Genomic DNA, 17,042 nt, shown 5'->3' with positions numbered 1-17,042 from the left:
CAATTAGTTTGTGCTATTGGAGGCAGCTGTGGCAAGCTAATACCCAGGATTCTGGATGGACCCTTAGGGCCTGGACAGGAGCGAGGGAGAATGGAGCCCTGGACGAAGGAGAGAGAGAGAGAGAGAGAGAGAGAGAGAGAGAGAGAGAGAGAGAGAGAGAGAGAGAGAGAGAGAGAGAGAGAGAGAGAGAGAGAGAGAGAGAGAGAGAGAGAGAGAGAACTTTTATTATGTTGAGCCCCTTGCGTGATGCCCAGCAGCCAAAGCGTTAGAGTTTCAGCAGTGGGCCTCAGCCGGTGCCTATGTTGCCAAGCTCCCTCACCTCAGCGATCCGTGTGAGAATGTCCAAGTCCCCCGGGTCCCGCACACCCGAATCCGCCCATACTTTGAGCTTAGCCCCTTTGGCTGTTCAATAAATGTTTCTCTCTCTCTCTCTCTCTCTCTCTCTGGATACTTCCGCTTTCGGTCTCATAGAACCTCGAGGAAGGAGATTTACAAGCTTCGGCATTGATGCATAATATAGACAACTTCGTCATCTTCGAACGGGAGAAGTCCAGCATTTTCCGGGCACAAGCTTTACTTTAACGATCTTTATAATTAGTGTTTTTTCTATCAAACAATAGGGCACGCAATTGCGGGAAGAGATGCGAGTGTAGCGATGCTTCGCTACGTTGAACGTAATCCCTCTTCCCAGTATATTCACAACTCGCCAAAAAATAACGACAAAATTTCCAAAGCTCAACATCACCTTTGTTCACTTAGGGTTGTACGCACGCTCGCCAAAGTTTGTATTTTCCCGCGCGGGAGCAGCGACCAAAATTAATCACTGTGGTGCCTTGCCCGCCTGGTAGAATGCTTCTTGTGGAAAGGAGATTCTTTAGCCCTCGTAGCGGTCACCTGGAATAATGAATTAGCCGCCTTGCTGTCGGCCGGACATAGCAATTAATTTCGGTCGCTAAGCAACGGCATATCCTAATTTCGCTGGCTGTTACAAAAAAAAAAAAAATTCCCAGCCCCTGCAAACTTTATTCCGTGTTAAGGGTGCCTCAAATTTGTGGGAATAAGGTTAAAACTTGGGCTTGACGGCTCCGGCAAGCAGTTTGTGCATGAGCTGCGCGCATGCAGAAGCGGTTTAATTTGGGTCACGTGGTGAAGAACGTGTTCGGAAAGCTCGAGCACACGCGCGTCGGGGCTTTCACATCATTCGTGTCACGGCGGACACGGAAAGCGCCCCGTGTATATTTATGAAAAATTGCGTGTCCAGGTTTAGCATAACTGGATGACAGCGCTAACGGACGAGAAGAAGAAAGATACAAGATGAAGGAACCTCCTTCATTTGCGAAGGGTTCGCGACCCTGACCCCGCCCGACGAAGTGACACCGTAACGAAAGGAACAGGAGTCACCAGCAGGTTGTAACACATACGGCCATGTAAACAATGCGACACTGAAAAAACGCACTGCACCGATTCTGCAGAAAAATAACACAACGCTTCGCTCTACACTCGTGACAACGTTCAAGTCCTTGTACCAAGACACTCCGTGTGCGCCCACCACATGGGCTGGTTAGTCCGAGCTGGCCACGGGTCATCGGTCCGGTTGTCTTCCCCTTGCTCCTCGCATCCTGGTTCTGCTGCCGCTGAGCCTTTCCGCCCAACTCGCCCTTACCGCACCCAGAGATCAGTCTTTTTACCAGACGGGGCCGTTGTGCGCATGTTCCGGGCTTAGCACGCACCACACGGGTTCCTTGTCCGCTAACTGTTTACCGCACACATACGCACAAGCACATGACGCACTGACGTCACTGTCGGTGTACGACGCGCGCTCGCTGCACTGTAATCACCAGAAGCGGGTGCACGCAGGGGCTGCGCCCCTACAAAGCATAGCGCCGCGTCTCTTGTAGCTTTTATCGTGCATTCGTCCGTTTACGTTGTTCCCCGATTATTACATACCAAGCCCTACGAGCAGGTTTGGCGCAATACGTTTAAACTTCTGGTCACTCAGGGGCAGATCTGGTGCAACAACTACAGTACTAAGCTAGGTGGACGGAGAAAAATCAAAGCCCCCTTCTTAGGGAAAGATGGTTATTACGCGAAGTTTTCTCCATGAAAACTCAGAAAATCAAAGTGCAAAATCGACGCTCTTAAAGTCCAAAATCCAAACTCCCAAGCCCAAAGCCAAAGCCCGCGTAACGAACCCAAAGAAAATGCTGAGAGATTCGAGTGCGACGATGGCGCAACCAGATAGGCGTCGTCTTTATAACGTGAGAGACCCGGGCTTGATTCCGACCACGGCAGGGTTTTTTTCTTGAACAACTGATTCTGTAAAGGTGGCTTTTCTGCAATGCCTTTTGCCCTAACGGCATCCCCATCACTGAGGCATAGATGGCTTCGCTTTAAAATAAGAAGAAACGAGGATGACAGGGAGAGGGGAGATGCGGAAGAGGGAGGATGCAGCGACGGCGTGCGCTCCATCAGTCGTTTCGCATGCGAATCCCCCGGTTTCGTTCGGGCGACGTTGATGCATTGCCCGCAATTTCCAGATGCGAGGAACAGCGCCGACGCGCTGTGCGGCCGGGAACGAACGAAGAGGCGCGCGCCGGTGGGAGTGAGCGTTCGCCTGTGTGCGTGCGTTAGTTATCCTGCGTTGCTCCCACCTAGACGTGTGCTGGGATAAATGAGTAGGTCCCCTTGCCTAAACAAGCATGTGCACATGCACTCCCGCCCCATTGCGCTTCTGAATTCAGTATAGAGCTTGGGTATTTTTATCAGATTCTCTCTCTCTCTCTCTCTCTCTCTCTCTCTCTCTCTCTCTCTCTCTCTCTCTCTCTCTCTCTCTCTCTCTCTCTCTCTCTCTCTCTCTCTCTCTCTCTCTCTCTCTGTCTGACGGCCAGAATGCACGTGCGCTCGATCACCAGAGTTACCGGAGCATGAACGCGGCAATGTAAGCTGCGGCATAGCAGGGTGCGAGAGCAATGCTGCAATGTCAGCGCCTGCAAAATACCGACAATTCTTACCCGCCGCGGTGGCTCAGTGGCTAAGGCGTTGCGCTGCTGAGCACGAGGTCGCGGGTTCGATTCCCGGCCGCGGCGGCCGCTTTTCTGATGGAGGCGAAAAGCAAGAACGTCCGTGTGTACGAGATTTCGGCGCACGTTAAAGATCCCCAGGTGGTCAAAATTAATCCGGAGCCCTCCACTACGGCGCGCCTCATCGCCTGCGTTGCGTCGGCGCGTTAAACCCTAAAATCAATCAAAATCAATCAAAATGTGCAGCTGAGCCCAAGGACGTGGGTTAGATTCCCGCCAGCTTTTCTAATGGAGTCGAGAACCGAAAACGCGTGTGTGTGTCGAGATTCCGGCGCACGTTAAAGGTCCTCCCCAGGTGGTCAATATAACCCGGAGCCCTCCATTACGGCGCCCCTCATCGACTGTGTTGCGTGGGCGCGTTCAACCACTAAATGATTGATGCCACTTTGTTAGCAATGCAAAAAGGAAGTCAACGTAACATAAACCCAAGAGTTCGCAACAAATGCTTCTATCTTGGAGTTATAGAACACAGTATATGATTAACAGTGGTGAATGGTGCTGATGGGACGATCGAAGGTTGTATGAAAAACGGATTGATAGTAGGCTTTAACGCACCTGGGCGGCGCTACACCTGGGCTATGAGGCGCGCCATTATGAAAGGCTCCGGATTAATTTTGACGACAACCTGCAGGGGTTTTTTAGCGGGCGCCAAAATCTCGACACACGGCGGGCGTTTTCGCTTTTCGCCTCCATCGGAAAAGCAGCCACCGTGGCCGCGATCAAACGCGCGTCCTCGGACTCAGCAGCGCAACGCCATATAGCCACTTAACAACCACTTTGGCTGCTATAGGAAAAATCAAGGGGGCAGGGAGCTGCTTTGTAGTACTTCCTTCACAACCTAACGGGTTTTCCGGCGGAGAATTCTGCTAAAAATCAAAATGGTGGGGAGTAAGTAGAGTGGCCAGCTAGGACACACGAAGAAGTGCGCGAGAGCGCGAGAAGTGTCGCGAAGTGACTGAGGTGTTCTACACGAATGTCATAGCGAGGGCCAGTTTGATTTTACGAGAGCAACAACGAGTTGGCCAAAAAGGGTCAAGGTTGAAAAGAGTAGCTTTGCAACCACACCCGATGCTAGGCTGGACTTTAAACCGGTCGCATTGTTGACGAAGCAAATTACAAGTTTCGCCTCTAGCGGTTCAAGCACGTTAACCGGAAAGCTCCTCGAAAGTGAGCAAGCGTCGCTGTCTGTTCACAAAGTAACCAGTGATTGTAAAGTCCGTTGCTTTCATTTTTTTTTCTATTTCATTTCTTTTGTGCGAAGCGGTAAGGGACCCTTTTTACTGCTCCCTTTAAACTTATATATGCGAGGGGTGGTTTTATACACAGGTCTACACGTAACAAGATAAAGTCATGCTTAGAATTCGGAAGTTGGGAAGCGCCAAATTTTAAAGCGCATTACCAAGGCCAAGGGAAGCGCTTGAACACTGAGGTGTTTTTACGTGGCGACGGTTTGAGGTTACCCTCTAGTAAAATATTTGTGTTTTGGAAACAGGCGTTTTTTGCAGAGGAACAGGAGACACAGAAGGGACGCGAGCGCAGTACTTATTGCAATGCATTGCGAACCACGTTTCAAGAGCTGACTGGTGGGCTAGTTTGACATTCTTCATGCACAGCGTACAGGAAAATGGCACATAAAAGGGATGCCCTGCGTGTCCTGTTTCTGTTCACTGTGCATTGAAAATGTCAAAATACCAACTAGCCCACCAGTCAGCTCTTGAAACAGGGTTCGTAATGTATTACACACAGTGCAATTTTTAAAAGCGAAGCTTTTTACCTCTACCCCACAAGGGTTCTGATGCGACCGTTTGTGTAAACAGAAAACGCCCGCAAATAAATAAAAGAAGTTACTGGCACCACCAGGACTCCAACCTGAAATGAATAGAGAAACGGAGTGAGAGCCCTTTGTCTTACCGCGTGAGCCACCAGCCCACGCGGAGACAGATGAGACAGACGGTGCACTCACCTAGCACATCTGCGAGTTTACCCCCTGCGTTCGCGCTAAATGCCACGTAGTAGCGTCACGTGACCTCTCGCGCCGCTGTGCCCTCCGCCCACAGCACGTGTAGCGGCTGTGTGCGCACACTGCGCATGCGCTAGAACTTATAAAAATTAAGGAAAGCTTACACCAACGCATGGCATCGCACTTCTCCGCGTCTGCCGCCGATCTCATCGTCTACGTTGGCGGTGGCAGAGGCGAAGATGCGAGATCGTCTAACACCGGGTTTGAGCTTATTTAATTTTATTAAAAAGGAGTTTGCACTCATGTGCTTCACCAATACAACTTAACCCACTACAGTTCACGAATCATGCCCTGATGTTACCATAGCAAAGAATATCTCTTTGAAGCAATAAAGAGTGCGGTTAAGCGTATTTCACTTGTCTCTGGTTTCACTCTTTGTAGAGCCACGTGTGTGAATCAAGTGACGTCGAATGGTTAGTTGTCGTGGATGTCGCTTACAGCTTCGCTTTCCAACCACCTTCAAAGGGTGGATTGATGCTCATTTTTAAACATCGCAAAGAGCAGCCGGACCTAAACAAAATGTAAACCGCGCAACGGGCTGTAGGAGTATAGGAGAAACACTCAGTTTCTATTTTTATGGCCTTTGGTGTGCTTACATAAAGAAAAGCGACCGTATAAGTTTTGTGACATCATAAGGAGGTAAGTTGCTCTAATTTGTATCAGTACTGCGATGGAACAAGGCATAAGAAGGCACCATCACAACCATTGTGGCCATCATCATCATAATCATCAGAAGCAACATCAGGAACATTTTCATCATCATGATCACAGTTTACGTCCATCATAGAGATGTTGCTCCAACAAGTATCATAACTGTGATCCAGCAAAACATTATTAGTCACTATCGAAACCGTCGCAGCTGCCATCATCATCAGCAGCAGCATTTTCGCCATCATCATGGTCAGAGTTAATGTTCCGTTCACGCTCGCTAGAGGCATTCAGAAGTACGCAGAAGCCCGAGTTTGCGCTTGATGACATTGGGGAGGTTCGAATTTTTTTTCTTTATGCCATTCTTGCAATTTTTCTTTCTGTTGTTTCATTGGTGGAAAAATATACCATTCACATCCCGTCATCCCGTACTCCTATAAAATGATCGCAAAGGCAACGCTGCCTATGTCAGCAATATGTCCAACCTGAAGGCGCTTCATTTGCCCCAGGCCGTCGTGAAATAGGGCCGGAACACTGCCAGGACTCGTTCAAGATACAACCGAAGCAACAGCACTGAGCGCCTCTCCGCAAACGGCAACAGAACAATCCTTCGCCGCCAGCGAACACAAGGTCCACGGGTTTGACTCGGGACCAAGGACGAAAAACGCAATTTTAAGAAAGCGAGTTTTGGAATGATTCTTTCCGCCTTCCGGAATGCACAGGGAGCACAGATCGCCTTTGTTTACCCACGTGACTTGCCCGCTGTAACAAGCTCTGAGAAACAAAGTGCAGCGTATTTGTCTGTCCTGTCGCGTACCCGCTTTTGACAAATGTCAAGGGAACGAAATTCGGAGGGGTGGGCTCGTTTCTGAAGTCCAAACCCAACGCGCGTTTGAACAAACCCGTGTCTACCTTCCCTCATTATTTCTTTTTTTTTATTTCACCAATGCTTTTCACTGCTTCCCGTCTGACTTGCTTTTCTTCTATTTGGAGTTTTCCGCACGCCTCTGAAATTCTCATTTCTCCTCCTAGTCGAAGGCCTGCAGCGGAAAAGAAAAATGGTTGACGACGAGGGGGAAAAAAAGTATGACTGCGAAGCTGCGAGTAGAATAACAAGGTTGCTTCACGGCACGCTTGCAAAGCTTAGCGGGGAAGCCAACTCTCTTTCGAAGTTCGTTGCAACGAGGTCGAGGAGCTAAATTAGGTGATGAGGGAAAAAAAGGGAGGGAAATTTCACTGGCGCAAAGATATGAAATGTTGCAACAAAAAACGGGGAGCTGACGAACGGCGGTGAAATGACGGCAGTAGGAACTCCGCGTTTCCAAAAGCGAATTTACGCCGCAAAATCCCGACTCGCTGCACGCTGAAGGCGCGTTTATTCCGCCCGCGTTTTATTTTTTCTCTTGATGTCTACATCGCGAGCTGTCAGAATACTCTCGTGTTCTCCAGCTCCTGAAAGCGCTCTCTTCGGTATCTCGAAAAATACGACAAATGTCCCAGCTGCCTTTTCCAGGATATGATTACACTTCGCTTGTTCCGATCAGAATTGCACATCGGCATACCTTAAAGACCAACAAAACAGCGAATGTATTTTGTTAGTAAAAAAAAAAAAAACCTAAAAGCGGTGTTGTGCGATTTTCACCGGAATGTCAGGCTGCCCTATTTCTATTTCTACTCAGGATTTATAGTTTTTTTTTTTTATTTGCGGGCTTTACTTTTTACCTTTTTAGGAGCGTATATAAACTTTGCGACGTGAAAGCGGCGTTCTTCGTGTAGTCGTGAGCTGCTTGCGAGCCGAACATACATGAGTACAATTGTAATGCTGCTGCTTAAAATTCTCGGGGCACTTGCTTAATCTGCTTGCCCGCTTTGAGGGCGGACGCCTGGTCATATACTTATAACGACTTCTTTACCGCTGTATCATCATAGCGGTTTTGTTTTCGCGTTTGTTTCTTTGTCTATGAGGATGATGACAATAAAGGATTGATTGATTGATTGATTGATTGATTGATTGATTGATTGATTGATTGATTGATTGATTAATTAATTAATTGGCTGATTGATTGATTGATTGATTGATTGATTGATTGATTGATTGATTGATTGATTGATTGATTGATTGATTGATTGATTGATTGATTGATTGATTGATTGATTGATTGATTGATTGATTGAAATGCAAAGGGCCTCAAGAAAAAAAAAACGCTTCCCTTGGTCGAAATCGAACCTGGGCTCCCCTCGTAACGAAGTGGACGTCCATCCCGTTTCGCCATTCCGACACGGTCGAAGCAGTTTGGATTTTTCACTTTGACTTTGACTTAGGAAGAAAGATGGCTTTGGCTTTTCCTAACTTCGAACAAGTAAATTAGGAAACTGCGCGCAAATGGGAATAGCAAATTAGAAAATAGCTAGAAAATAGACAATTACTGAAGCGGCAACACTGGACCGCCTGCTTAGAAAACAACTAAAATGACGTCACTTGCTACGCATATTTACTGTGGTAAATGATGGCATGCGGGGATACAGAACGTTAAGGGCAAGTACAACAAAAAAAGCACACCATCTCCACGCCGTGAACGATGCCGAGGGCGCCAAGCACTGGGACGCAAGTTGTGTGTATTGTGTGGATGAGTGTTTTCGTCCATGCACGATGATGCACTCAAAGTTTATAAATGATATGAGGGGCAGGAAGTGCACTGTAAATAACAAACGCCACACGCAAGACAAGTCTCGTCCCAGTGCTTCACACCCTCGGCATCGTTCACGGCGTGGACATAGTGAGATTTATTTGCCCGAAATGAAACGAAGTGAAACGAATGCTTGCGTGTTTTGAATGTGATTTCGTGTTTGCGTGTAGCGCCCTCTCGTGTAGCTCGCTGTTATATTGGGGAGACACCGTCGGGCGCGGACGTGTATTGCGAGGTCTGAAGGTACTTAGCACCTGAAATACTGCCAGATGATCACACGGTGTCACAAGTCCTGGTTGAGCTTGTTTGCGGACACCGTCTAGCATTTAGAACTCCCATCAAGTAAAGCCCACTCGCCGTGTAGATGTGTGCAGCTTACAGGGGTAGAGGACGTAGAAGCGCGCAAACAGATGCGTGCTTGCGGCCCGTGCATTCCATGCACGCGGCAATGACGTAGAAGAAGAAGAGCATCTTCTCGGAGCTCAGCGCCTGTCTGTGGCTCCCGGCCACCCCGCCCATTCGCTCCTCCGCCCGACACCGAGGACCAAGAACCAGCCATGCAGTCGGAGTCCTCGGAGGAGCTGCCCATGCGGTCGACGCTGCTGGCTGGGGGCACTGCGCGCGCTGCCTCGCCGGCCCGCTCCTCAGCCGCCGGCGTCGAGGTCACCGTCGGCAGAGCGACCCCCAGAGACCACAGCGACGGGTCTCGCAGCTACGGCAGCACGGTGCTTTGCATCCTGGCAGCAGGCGCCATCTTCATCTCTGTCATCTCACTGGCAATTGGACTGCTCCCGTGGCGTCTCCTCGGCCTCGGTGGCGGCCCCGCCGGCTTGGCCCCGGGCGCCCTGGGCGAGCAGTTGCCTGAAGATGATGACCGCGCGGACGCCCGCGCACCGGCCGTCATCAGACCATACCAGCTGGGGAATGACCCGGGGTCAGACAGCGCTTCGCGCGTTTGCTCCACGGTGGCCTGCGAGAAAGTCGGTGACGCCCTCTTCCGCCAGGTCGAGTTCCACCAAGAGCCGTGCGACGACTTCTACGCCTATGTCTGCAAGCGCTGGGAAATGGCGCACAAGCTGCCCTACGGCGCCGCTCGCGTGTCTGTAGATGACACGCTGCTGGACGAATACGAGCTGCTACTGGCTGACGTGATCCAGCGAGGCCGCCCGGGTTACGAGGCCCTCAAGGAGATCTTCCTTCGCTGTGAATACCCGCGCAAGGGGGACACGCACTGGATCGACACCCTGGCCAGGATAGGCCTGTACCCTTTTCCGGTGACGATCAGGGATGGAGCCAAGCTCGACACTCTCATTAAAGACCTCATGAGCCTCGGTATCCAGCCGCTCTTCAGCCTTTCGGTCGAGCGCAGCGTTGAGAACCCGGAACAGTCCTACCTGCTTGTCGGGCAGCCGAACCTTCTTATGGGATCGTTGCGACTCGGCTTGGACATCGAGTACTCCTACCTCGATGACGCCCTGTCGGGTTTCATCAGCGAGATTTCCGCGTCGAACCAGACAGCGCGGAGAAACGTGTTCAAAGTGGAGCGCTTCATTTCCGCCTCTATGGACCGGCAACAAATCGAAGGATCCGGATTCAACGACGAGCTCGCCGACGTGACCGACCAGTTTCCGATCCTGGCTCGTAGAATCCGAACCATCGTCGCGGACGCCTTCGGTACGGACCTGTCCAAAAGGCCGCTTAAGACCTACTCACTGAAGTACCTGCACACCCTGGAGAGTGGAGAGTTGACCAAGCACCTGGGGGACTTGGTTAATTACCTCGCATTCCGCGCGGCCGTAGAGATCGCTGCTGACAACGAGATTGACCTCGGCGATTTAATGGCTGTTGCGTACGCTCGGTACCCCGGCTATCTCGCTCCCCGTCCAATAACGCGTCGCAGGCTTTGCATCCGGATGATGAACAGGTTCGAACCGGGCCTCATCATGCACATGAGCATGGACTCTGCCGCCTCAAAACTCGGCGGCAAAGCGTCCTTCAATTCGTTGCTTGACCTTCTGGAGATGGCCTTAAATGACACGCTGTACGCCCAAACTGATTTCGACAAGGACTTCCGGGATTATCTGGTTGAAGCAGTGGCCGCCATCAACTGGGAGCCCATTGTCCCGGACGCCGTGACTTCGCACAATGAGCTCTTCCGGCGGCTAGTGGCGCTCTACGAGACCGCTGCCGGGAGCAAAAGCGTTATCGAGAGCTACATGGCCCTGTCCACCATATTCCGGTTTCGAGACTTCGCTCAGAAGGACCTGGACAAGTGGGCCGGTTGGCGCGGTGGGATGCTGAGCACCTACTCACGCCTGGAAGCCCCCTTCCTCAAGTTGGAGATACCCCTTCCGGTCTTTGACTTCCTCCGTGACCCGGACTCTTCGCTCGAGCGCTTCCAGATCCCGCGTATCGGTCCTCGGGTCTTCTACGCTCTTTACCACGGCATCTACCACCTTGCGTACAACTACGGGGGCGGAAAGAAGCCGGCATATTTTGTGCCCAAGATGCATGCGCTCATGGACTGCCTCGGGCGTCAGTATGGAAAGCTCCGTTGGAAGGATTCCCGACGCCGCATCGGCCGGAACTCGTACTACTCGAACCTCCTGGACTTGTTGAGTCTGGAGCCGACGTACAGGGCATTCCTTCGCTACGCCGACCGCGCCACGAAGAACGAGCGGCTGCCAAAACTGGAGAACCTGACTCCCAAGCAGCTTTTCTTCGTTGAGTACGCGCGCAACTTCTGCGAGGTCAACAACGCCACGTTCCTCGACAGAGTACTTGACGAAGGTACTAAAGCGCCTGGTTGGTACCGAGTCAACGGGCCACTGCGAAATTTCAAGCCGTTCGCCGACGCTTTCATGTGCAAGCCTAATTCATTTATGAACCCCTTGCATCGCTGTGTTCTCAAGTAGGGCGTTCCTCGGCTAACACGCCTGTTCCATTTCGCCTGCCTTCTGCGGCGCAATTGCAGTCATATGGTGGTGAACACTGGCACAAGTTTCTTGCCTTTCGCACTAGCATTGAACGTTCCCTTCTCCCAGGTTGCAGTGCAAAGTAAAGTCGCGACGTCAGCGCGCATACTGGCCATGATGAGAGCTTGCTGTCTTTTTTTATTAACGTCCCCTGAAATCCAGTAACTTGTATAATTAATACCCCGTTGAGGCATAAAAAATTTATCAAGCTATTACGCCTAAAACTAGTGGCTGTTTCTTTCGCTCAGATAACAGAACCTCATTAGCCACTCCACTGCTATATAATAATTTTAAGAACACCAACATAATACCCTAAATGTGCTTTAGTGTCCTTAATCGACCTTCGCGTAGTCACTGACATATCAGCCTCTTGCAGTATCAAGAGGTGCTTTCGTTCAGAACTTAGAATGTCATAGACGTAACTAACTAGTGGTGGGGGGCGTGCATGGCAATGATCTAAGAAAGCATTTGGAAGATAAATTCACGCGAAAAGCTTAAAAGGGCTCTGAATTCTCGTAAGTGTCCTTGAAACGGAGGCTAATGCACAATTGTTCGTGCTCGTTCATTCCCTGCACACAATGGCACACTTTGGCGTGCTAGTCTGCAACATCCTTGATATTTCGTAGAAATAATGCATCGCAAAGCATTTCGGGATGAATATTTGGAGTGTCTTCGATATAGGTGCGAAATTCTATCGTCTTACGATTCATGGCCGTACTAGAACAACCCAATTCCACTACGCATTATTCTCTCCTTAAGCCCTGGTGCAACGAGCTCTGGACGCAGCTCGGACTCGCGGCCTCCTGGACTTAGAAGACTGAACACATCTTGGTGCGCAAAATAAAAGTTTATTCCTCCTCCTCCTTGCTCTTCTTTTTGCCGGCAATGTTTTGCTCGCAAAACGCGACTCCTCGGAAATTGGTATTTACTTTTTTTGCATGGAAAGGCTCTCGCCAGGGAAAAATAAAAAAACTTTGATTCTTTTCTATCCCGCCCCAACACACGGGCATATCGAAATCCTGGAATACCATGCTGGCTGAACACCCAACAAATAAGAAGCAATCGTCGGGGCAGAGAAACAACTGTAGTAGGGGGCGACTGTACTCGCTAGCCATGAAAATCGAAAAATAATAATAAACGAAAGTTCACGACACGTTGCCATGTTAAAAATAACATAAAGTGCGCTCTCCAGCCTATCACTTGGTAGATATTAACCGTTTCCTGGGACATGGCATTCCGTTCGAAATAGGTACGCGTTCGGTGATTCCTGCGCGCACCCACTGCCGTCTAACTAGTTCACGTGAAGCGCTCCTTCTATTATTATGAGCTGCTGCTGAAACAAATCAGTTATTCAGCCTCAGTAACGAGGGGGGAGGGTAGAATCATAATTTTAAAGTGCGAATGCACATTATAAGCGACCCCGAACCTTCCGCCGTCCGCATAACAACAGCTGCGGGTGCGCGCGCTTTTCGTCTTCCTTAGCAACGGGGGGAGATGGGCGCGCGCTGCCTGGCCGCTGACATGGCACATACCCACGTGGGAGATTGGCAAGGAATAAGTGCGAATGCACTTCTTAAGTGAGCCTGAATCGTCGCGCTCGCATAGCGCCTCCTCTCCCCCTTCGCCTACTCTCCTAAAGCCCCTTTACTACTCTCCAGCTCGCAACACCCTCTCTCGGCGCGCCAGCCAGGCCACTACACTATATAAAAAAAAAACAGCATCCGGCGCCAGGTTTCGATCTGCGGACTTTGCGGCCGCAGCGCGACGCTCTACCGACTAAGCCACGGACGCGACTTTTTTTTTTTTGGTAGCAATAACTTTATTTACAAATATATACAGAACAGTATGCAGTGATTACAGTGGTTTCCGAGCGCATCAGAACATGGCTTCACTTAAACATAAAAACGAGGCGATCGGCTATCATGCGAGGAGAGGGTCAGAATGCTTTGCCAAGTAACTGTAAGCCAATCGGGGAGTATTGCCCGCGAAGTCACAGAGCGTTTGTGAAACTTAAGCAAGAGAGATTGCCAACAGGGCTACTGTGTCATTGCACAAAGTTTGAAGTGAACGGGATAGAGGGAAGGGAGAAATTAGAGGTCTTGGGTAAAGCCATTTCTTGGTATAACTGGACACCAGCGTTACCCGGGGCTAGCCCTCAAATTGCGTCCCATCTCCTCTGCTGTTTTGACTTGAAATCCATGAGTGCCCGCGTTCCCCGTTCCAGTGCGTCGCGTAGCTCGGAGTCTGCCTCATCCCCGTCGAGGGCGGCAATTGCCCATTGTGCCTTTTGGACGAAGTGTCGCCACGCCGGTCGGGGGCGCTCAGTACGCGACGTTGATATCAGTGTTAGTAACGCGCCTTATATCTTTAACGCATTCAAACTACGTCATCAGCGGCGTGCGTTGGCGACTCAGCGGCGTTATAGCGGCTTGATAACTGCGTGGTGTACACGTGATACTACAAACCCGCTAGTTCTGCATTCTCTCACGTGACTGCGCCTCCTCTCCCTTCACTCCGGTCGGCGCTTCGCAGCTGCGGTGCGCTGCGGTGCGGTGCGCTCCTCCTCTCGAACATACACGTTAATTCACCAAGATTTCCGCAGAGGGACAAACGAGGCGTGTTAAGCCGAACGTAATCACGAGGGGGTGTTAATGTAACTAACGGGCAAAATGCCACCAAACTTCAACAAACTCCCCCTCATAGCATCACCCCGTGCTTCGCACTTCCTCATACTCCCCTTCGGGGAAATGCGGGGGAATTTTTTGGCTAAAAATCTAGGTTCGAGCACCAGCGATGGTAGAATTTCTTGCGAGATGCGTTGTTCTTTTTCCTGTGCAATGTGCTCTTAGCTCAAATCTACGCATTATTTTTGCAAATGAGGGTCGTTTCGTATCATTTAGGTTGGTTTCTGGGCGCTGTGCAGCACATCGACACGTTTAATTAGGGTCTGCACCCCACGTGAAGTGCTTGGTTTGTACCCATCTGGTAACGGAATATCGTGCCTCCGTGGCATGCTTTCTTACCGAGCCGGTGTCGCTTACTCAGCTTGTTATGGGAGGGGGCGCTGCGGTGCAGTTTTTCGTCCCAGGATTCGAGCAGCAAATGGCTCACCGTGGTCGCCGCTGGCACAGGTGGCCGCGAAATAAATGTTAAGCGGCGTTTTATGCATACGGGGGCCGTTAGAGGTGCACTCAAAATGCGCAGGCTTTAGCTGGGGAAGTTTCCGCGGGGACACGACGCCCGTTAAAGGAAAGGCGGCGAAGAGCAGCCCGTTATGGAAGCCAGGTGGCCGCGTTCGTGTTACCGCGCTCTAATGGTAGTTTAGCGGGCGGCGCTGTTTCCCCACAAAGTTCGTGTATCCCGCCCGACCACCACCGAAACATCTCGGTGTGTCTCTTTGGGAGAGAGAGAGAGAGAGAGAGAGAGAGAGAGAGAGAGAGAGAGAGAGAGAGAGAGAGAGAGAGAGAGAGAGAGAGAGAGAGAGAGAGAGAGAAAACGTTTATTGTGAGAGCGTTTACGGTGTTCTTGTATACGAGTGGCTCCCTCTTCACAGGAATCCATGAGCTGTCTTAGCAGCGGCTGCCCTCTCGATGAGCAGAAGCTGGTCCGAGAGGCAGGGGCTGGACAGCAGTGTCTCCCACTGCTCTGGGGGATTTGAAATGCGGGGAAGGGGTGGTGGGTGCATGCTTTTTTGACACTCTATGATGATATGTCGTAGTGCACCAGGTTCTTGGCAGTATTTGCATTCTGCTGGATACTGGGTGGGGGATATCCGGTGAAGCCTAATTGGATGCGGGAAGGTGTTGGTTTCGTGAGGTTTGGGTGAGGTAGCGGGAAAATCCGTCGATTAAGCTTGTAATGTTGTGTTATTTCGTGGTACGTTAGAAGAGGTACAGGTTTCTCCACATCCTCCGAGGCCTGGTCGGCAAGTTCTCGGGCCTTTTGGTGGGCAAATTCGTTGCCCTCCATCGAAGCATGTGCAGGCGTCCATACAATCCTTACTTTTCTGTCAGGAAATTTGGTTGAGAGCATGCGGTGCGTTGCTGGTGCCACCCAACCCGACCTGAAGCTCCTGCACGCTTCCTGGGAGTCTGTTACGACCACCGTGGCTTCCGTCTGCGTGAGGGCCAGTGTCACCGCTAGCTCCTCCGCTTCTTTGGTTGATGCGGTTAGTACGGTGGCACTGACAAGAAGCTCTGTCTTTGTGGTGACTACCACTGTCTTTGCTCTTCTACCACGGATTGTGGCTGCATCCGTGTAGACCGTTTCCGGGAGGGTGCCGTATTTTTTGTCTAAGGCTTTCGCTCTAGCTTCTCGTCGACCGCTGTGGTGAACCGGGTGCATGTTCTTTGGCAGTGGGTTGGAAAAAATATTATGCCGCCACCGATCAGGAAGCTGCTTGCTCGGCTTCACGTCTGGGGAGCTCCATTTGATTCGGTTCAACAGTTTTTAGCAGGTTTGTGTCATTTCAAGCCGCGCTTTCTGGCTGGAAAGCGCGGCTTGAGCCGCGGCTGGAAAGCGCGGCTTGAGCTTGGGCTATGAGCTCGTCCACCGTGTTGTGCAGGCCGATGCGTAGGACCTTATCGGTTGACGCGCTCATTGGGATCCCAAGGGCTTGCTTCGTGGCTTTACGGATGAGGGTGTTAAGTTTTTCCGTATCTGTCTTGGTTAGAGTCATGTAGGGCACTGCGTAGGTTAGTCTCGATAGAACGAAGGCCTGGACAAGACGGATGGTACGCGAGGGCATTGGCTGAGTTGGAAATTTCGTCGGCTGGGTTGAAAAGAACGGGAAACAGAACAAATTGCCCATAGCGTCCTCGACCATCCTATGCATCTTGCGCCCCGTTTTCTGAGAATTACCTTCGTCATTGTGACATTTCACCTTTTTGACCTTGTACTTATTGCGACAAGATGATTTGCTCTTTGTAGCGACATTTTTTGTTAATGCCTTGCACTTTGCAACACTTGTTTTCATAATAAAGTTATTATTATTATTATTATTATTATTATTATTGTTATTATTAGCAGTAGTAGTCGTAGTATCATTATTATTGTTGTTTCTGCAATCATCATCACCAGGATGATAAGGATTATCATCATTATTACAGCCATCCACCATTCATCATCGTCGTCACACGATTTTAAGCCTTCGCCCATGATTTAATAAGATTGAAATGCGTTCGATCATCATTTTAATGATAACCATCATCATAAACATCATCATCCACCAATTGTCAGCAACATTGCCTCGGGATGTGAAGTTAACGTCCACATTTTATGGTTAGGACGTGATGGATGTTCGCGTCTCCAAGACGACACTTGTCCGCTTGGCCGTACATGCCTCACGGGTGTGCGCCCCTCGTCACTCCCGTACAGGCTCATTAAGACTGCGATTATGGTCCTGCGCATCATAGAGCTTCATACTAATATATGCTAGAGGGAAATCTGTCGCTCCAGTCACGGGCCGCCGTGGGTAACGCCATTGCTACTAGCGACGTTCCTCGCCTACTTGGCTTAGCTTGCCATATGGCTTCTTTTTTTGTCTCGAAGCCAAAATCAACAAAACAGGGTAACATTTTTTTTTCTTGTTCATCGTGCATGAAGCTTCTACATAATCACTCACAAATTAATC

The 17,042-nt window shown here is 50.4% G+C and overlaps 2 protein-coding genes across 2 annotated transcripts in view; both read left to right on the top strand.

The window, feature by feature from the left end:
- Positions 1 to 17,042, top strand: part of Machr-a (muscarinic Acetylcholine Receptor, A-type) — a 472,231-nt gene that overhangs the window by 256,508 nt on the left and 198,681 nt on the right. The window lies entirely within an intron of this gene.
- Positions 8,993 to 11,350, top strand: LOC144148485 (membrane metallo-endopeptidase-like 1). The gene has a single exon (XM_077680019.1). The coding sequence runs from the start codon at positions 8,993 to 8,995 to the stop codon at positions 11,348 to 11,350; it is 2,358 nt and encodes a 785-aa protein (XP_077536145.1).

The sequence above is a fragment of the Haemaphysalis longicornis genome, unplaced genomic scaffold (genome assembly GCF_048455015.1).
Source record: "Haemaphysalis longicornis isolate Haplotype H1 unplaced genomic scaffold, Haemaphysalis longicornis Haplotype H1 scaffold_8, whole genome shotgun sequence".
Classification (NCBI taxonomy): domain Eukaryota; kingdom Metazoa; phylum Arthropoda; class Arachnida; order Ixodida; family Ixodidae; genus Haemaphysalis; species Haemaphysalis longicornis.
The sequence above is the reverse complement of the archived record's forward strand: the minus strand, read 5'-3'. Positions and strand labels throughout refer to the sequence as shown.

What these genes read in the sequence shown, in the direction of transcription:
- LOC144148485 (XM_077680019.1), top strand. Translation starts at nt 8,993, where the DNA reads ATGCAGTCGGAGTCCTCGGAGGAGCTGCCCATGCGGTCGACGCTGCTG.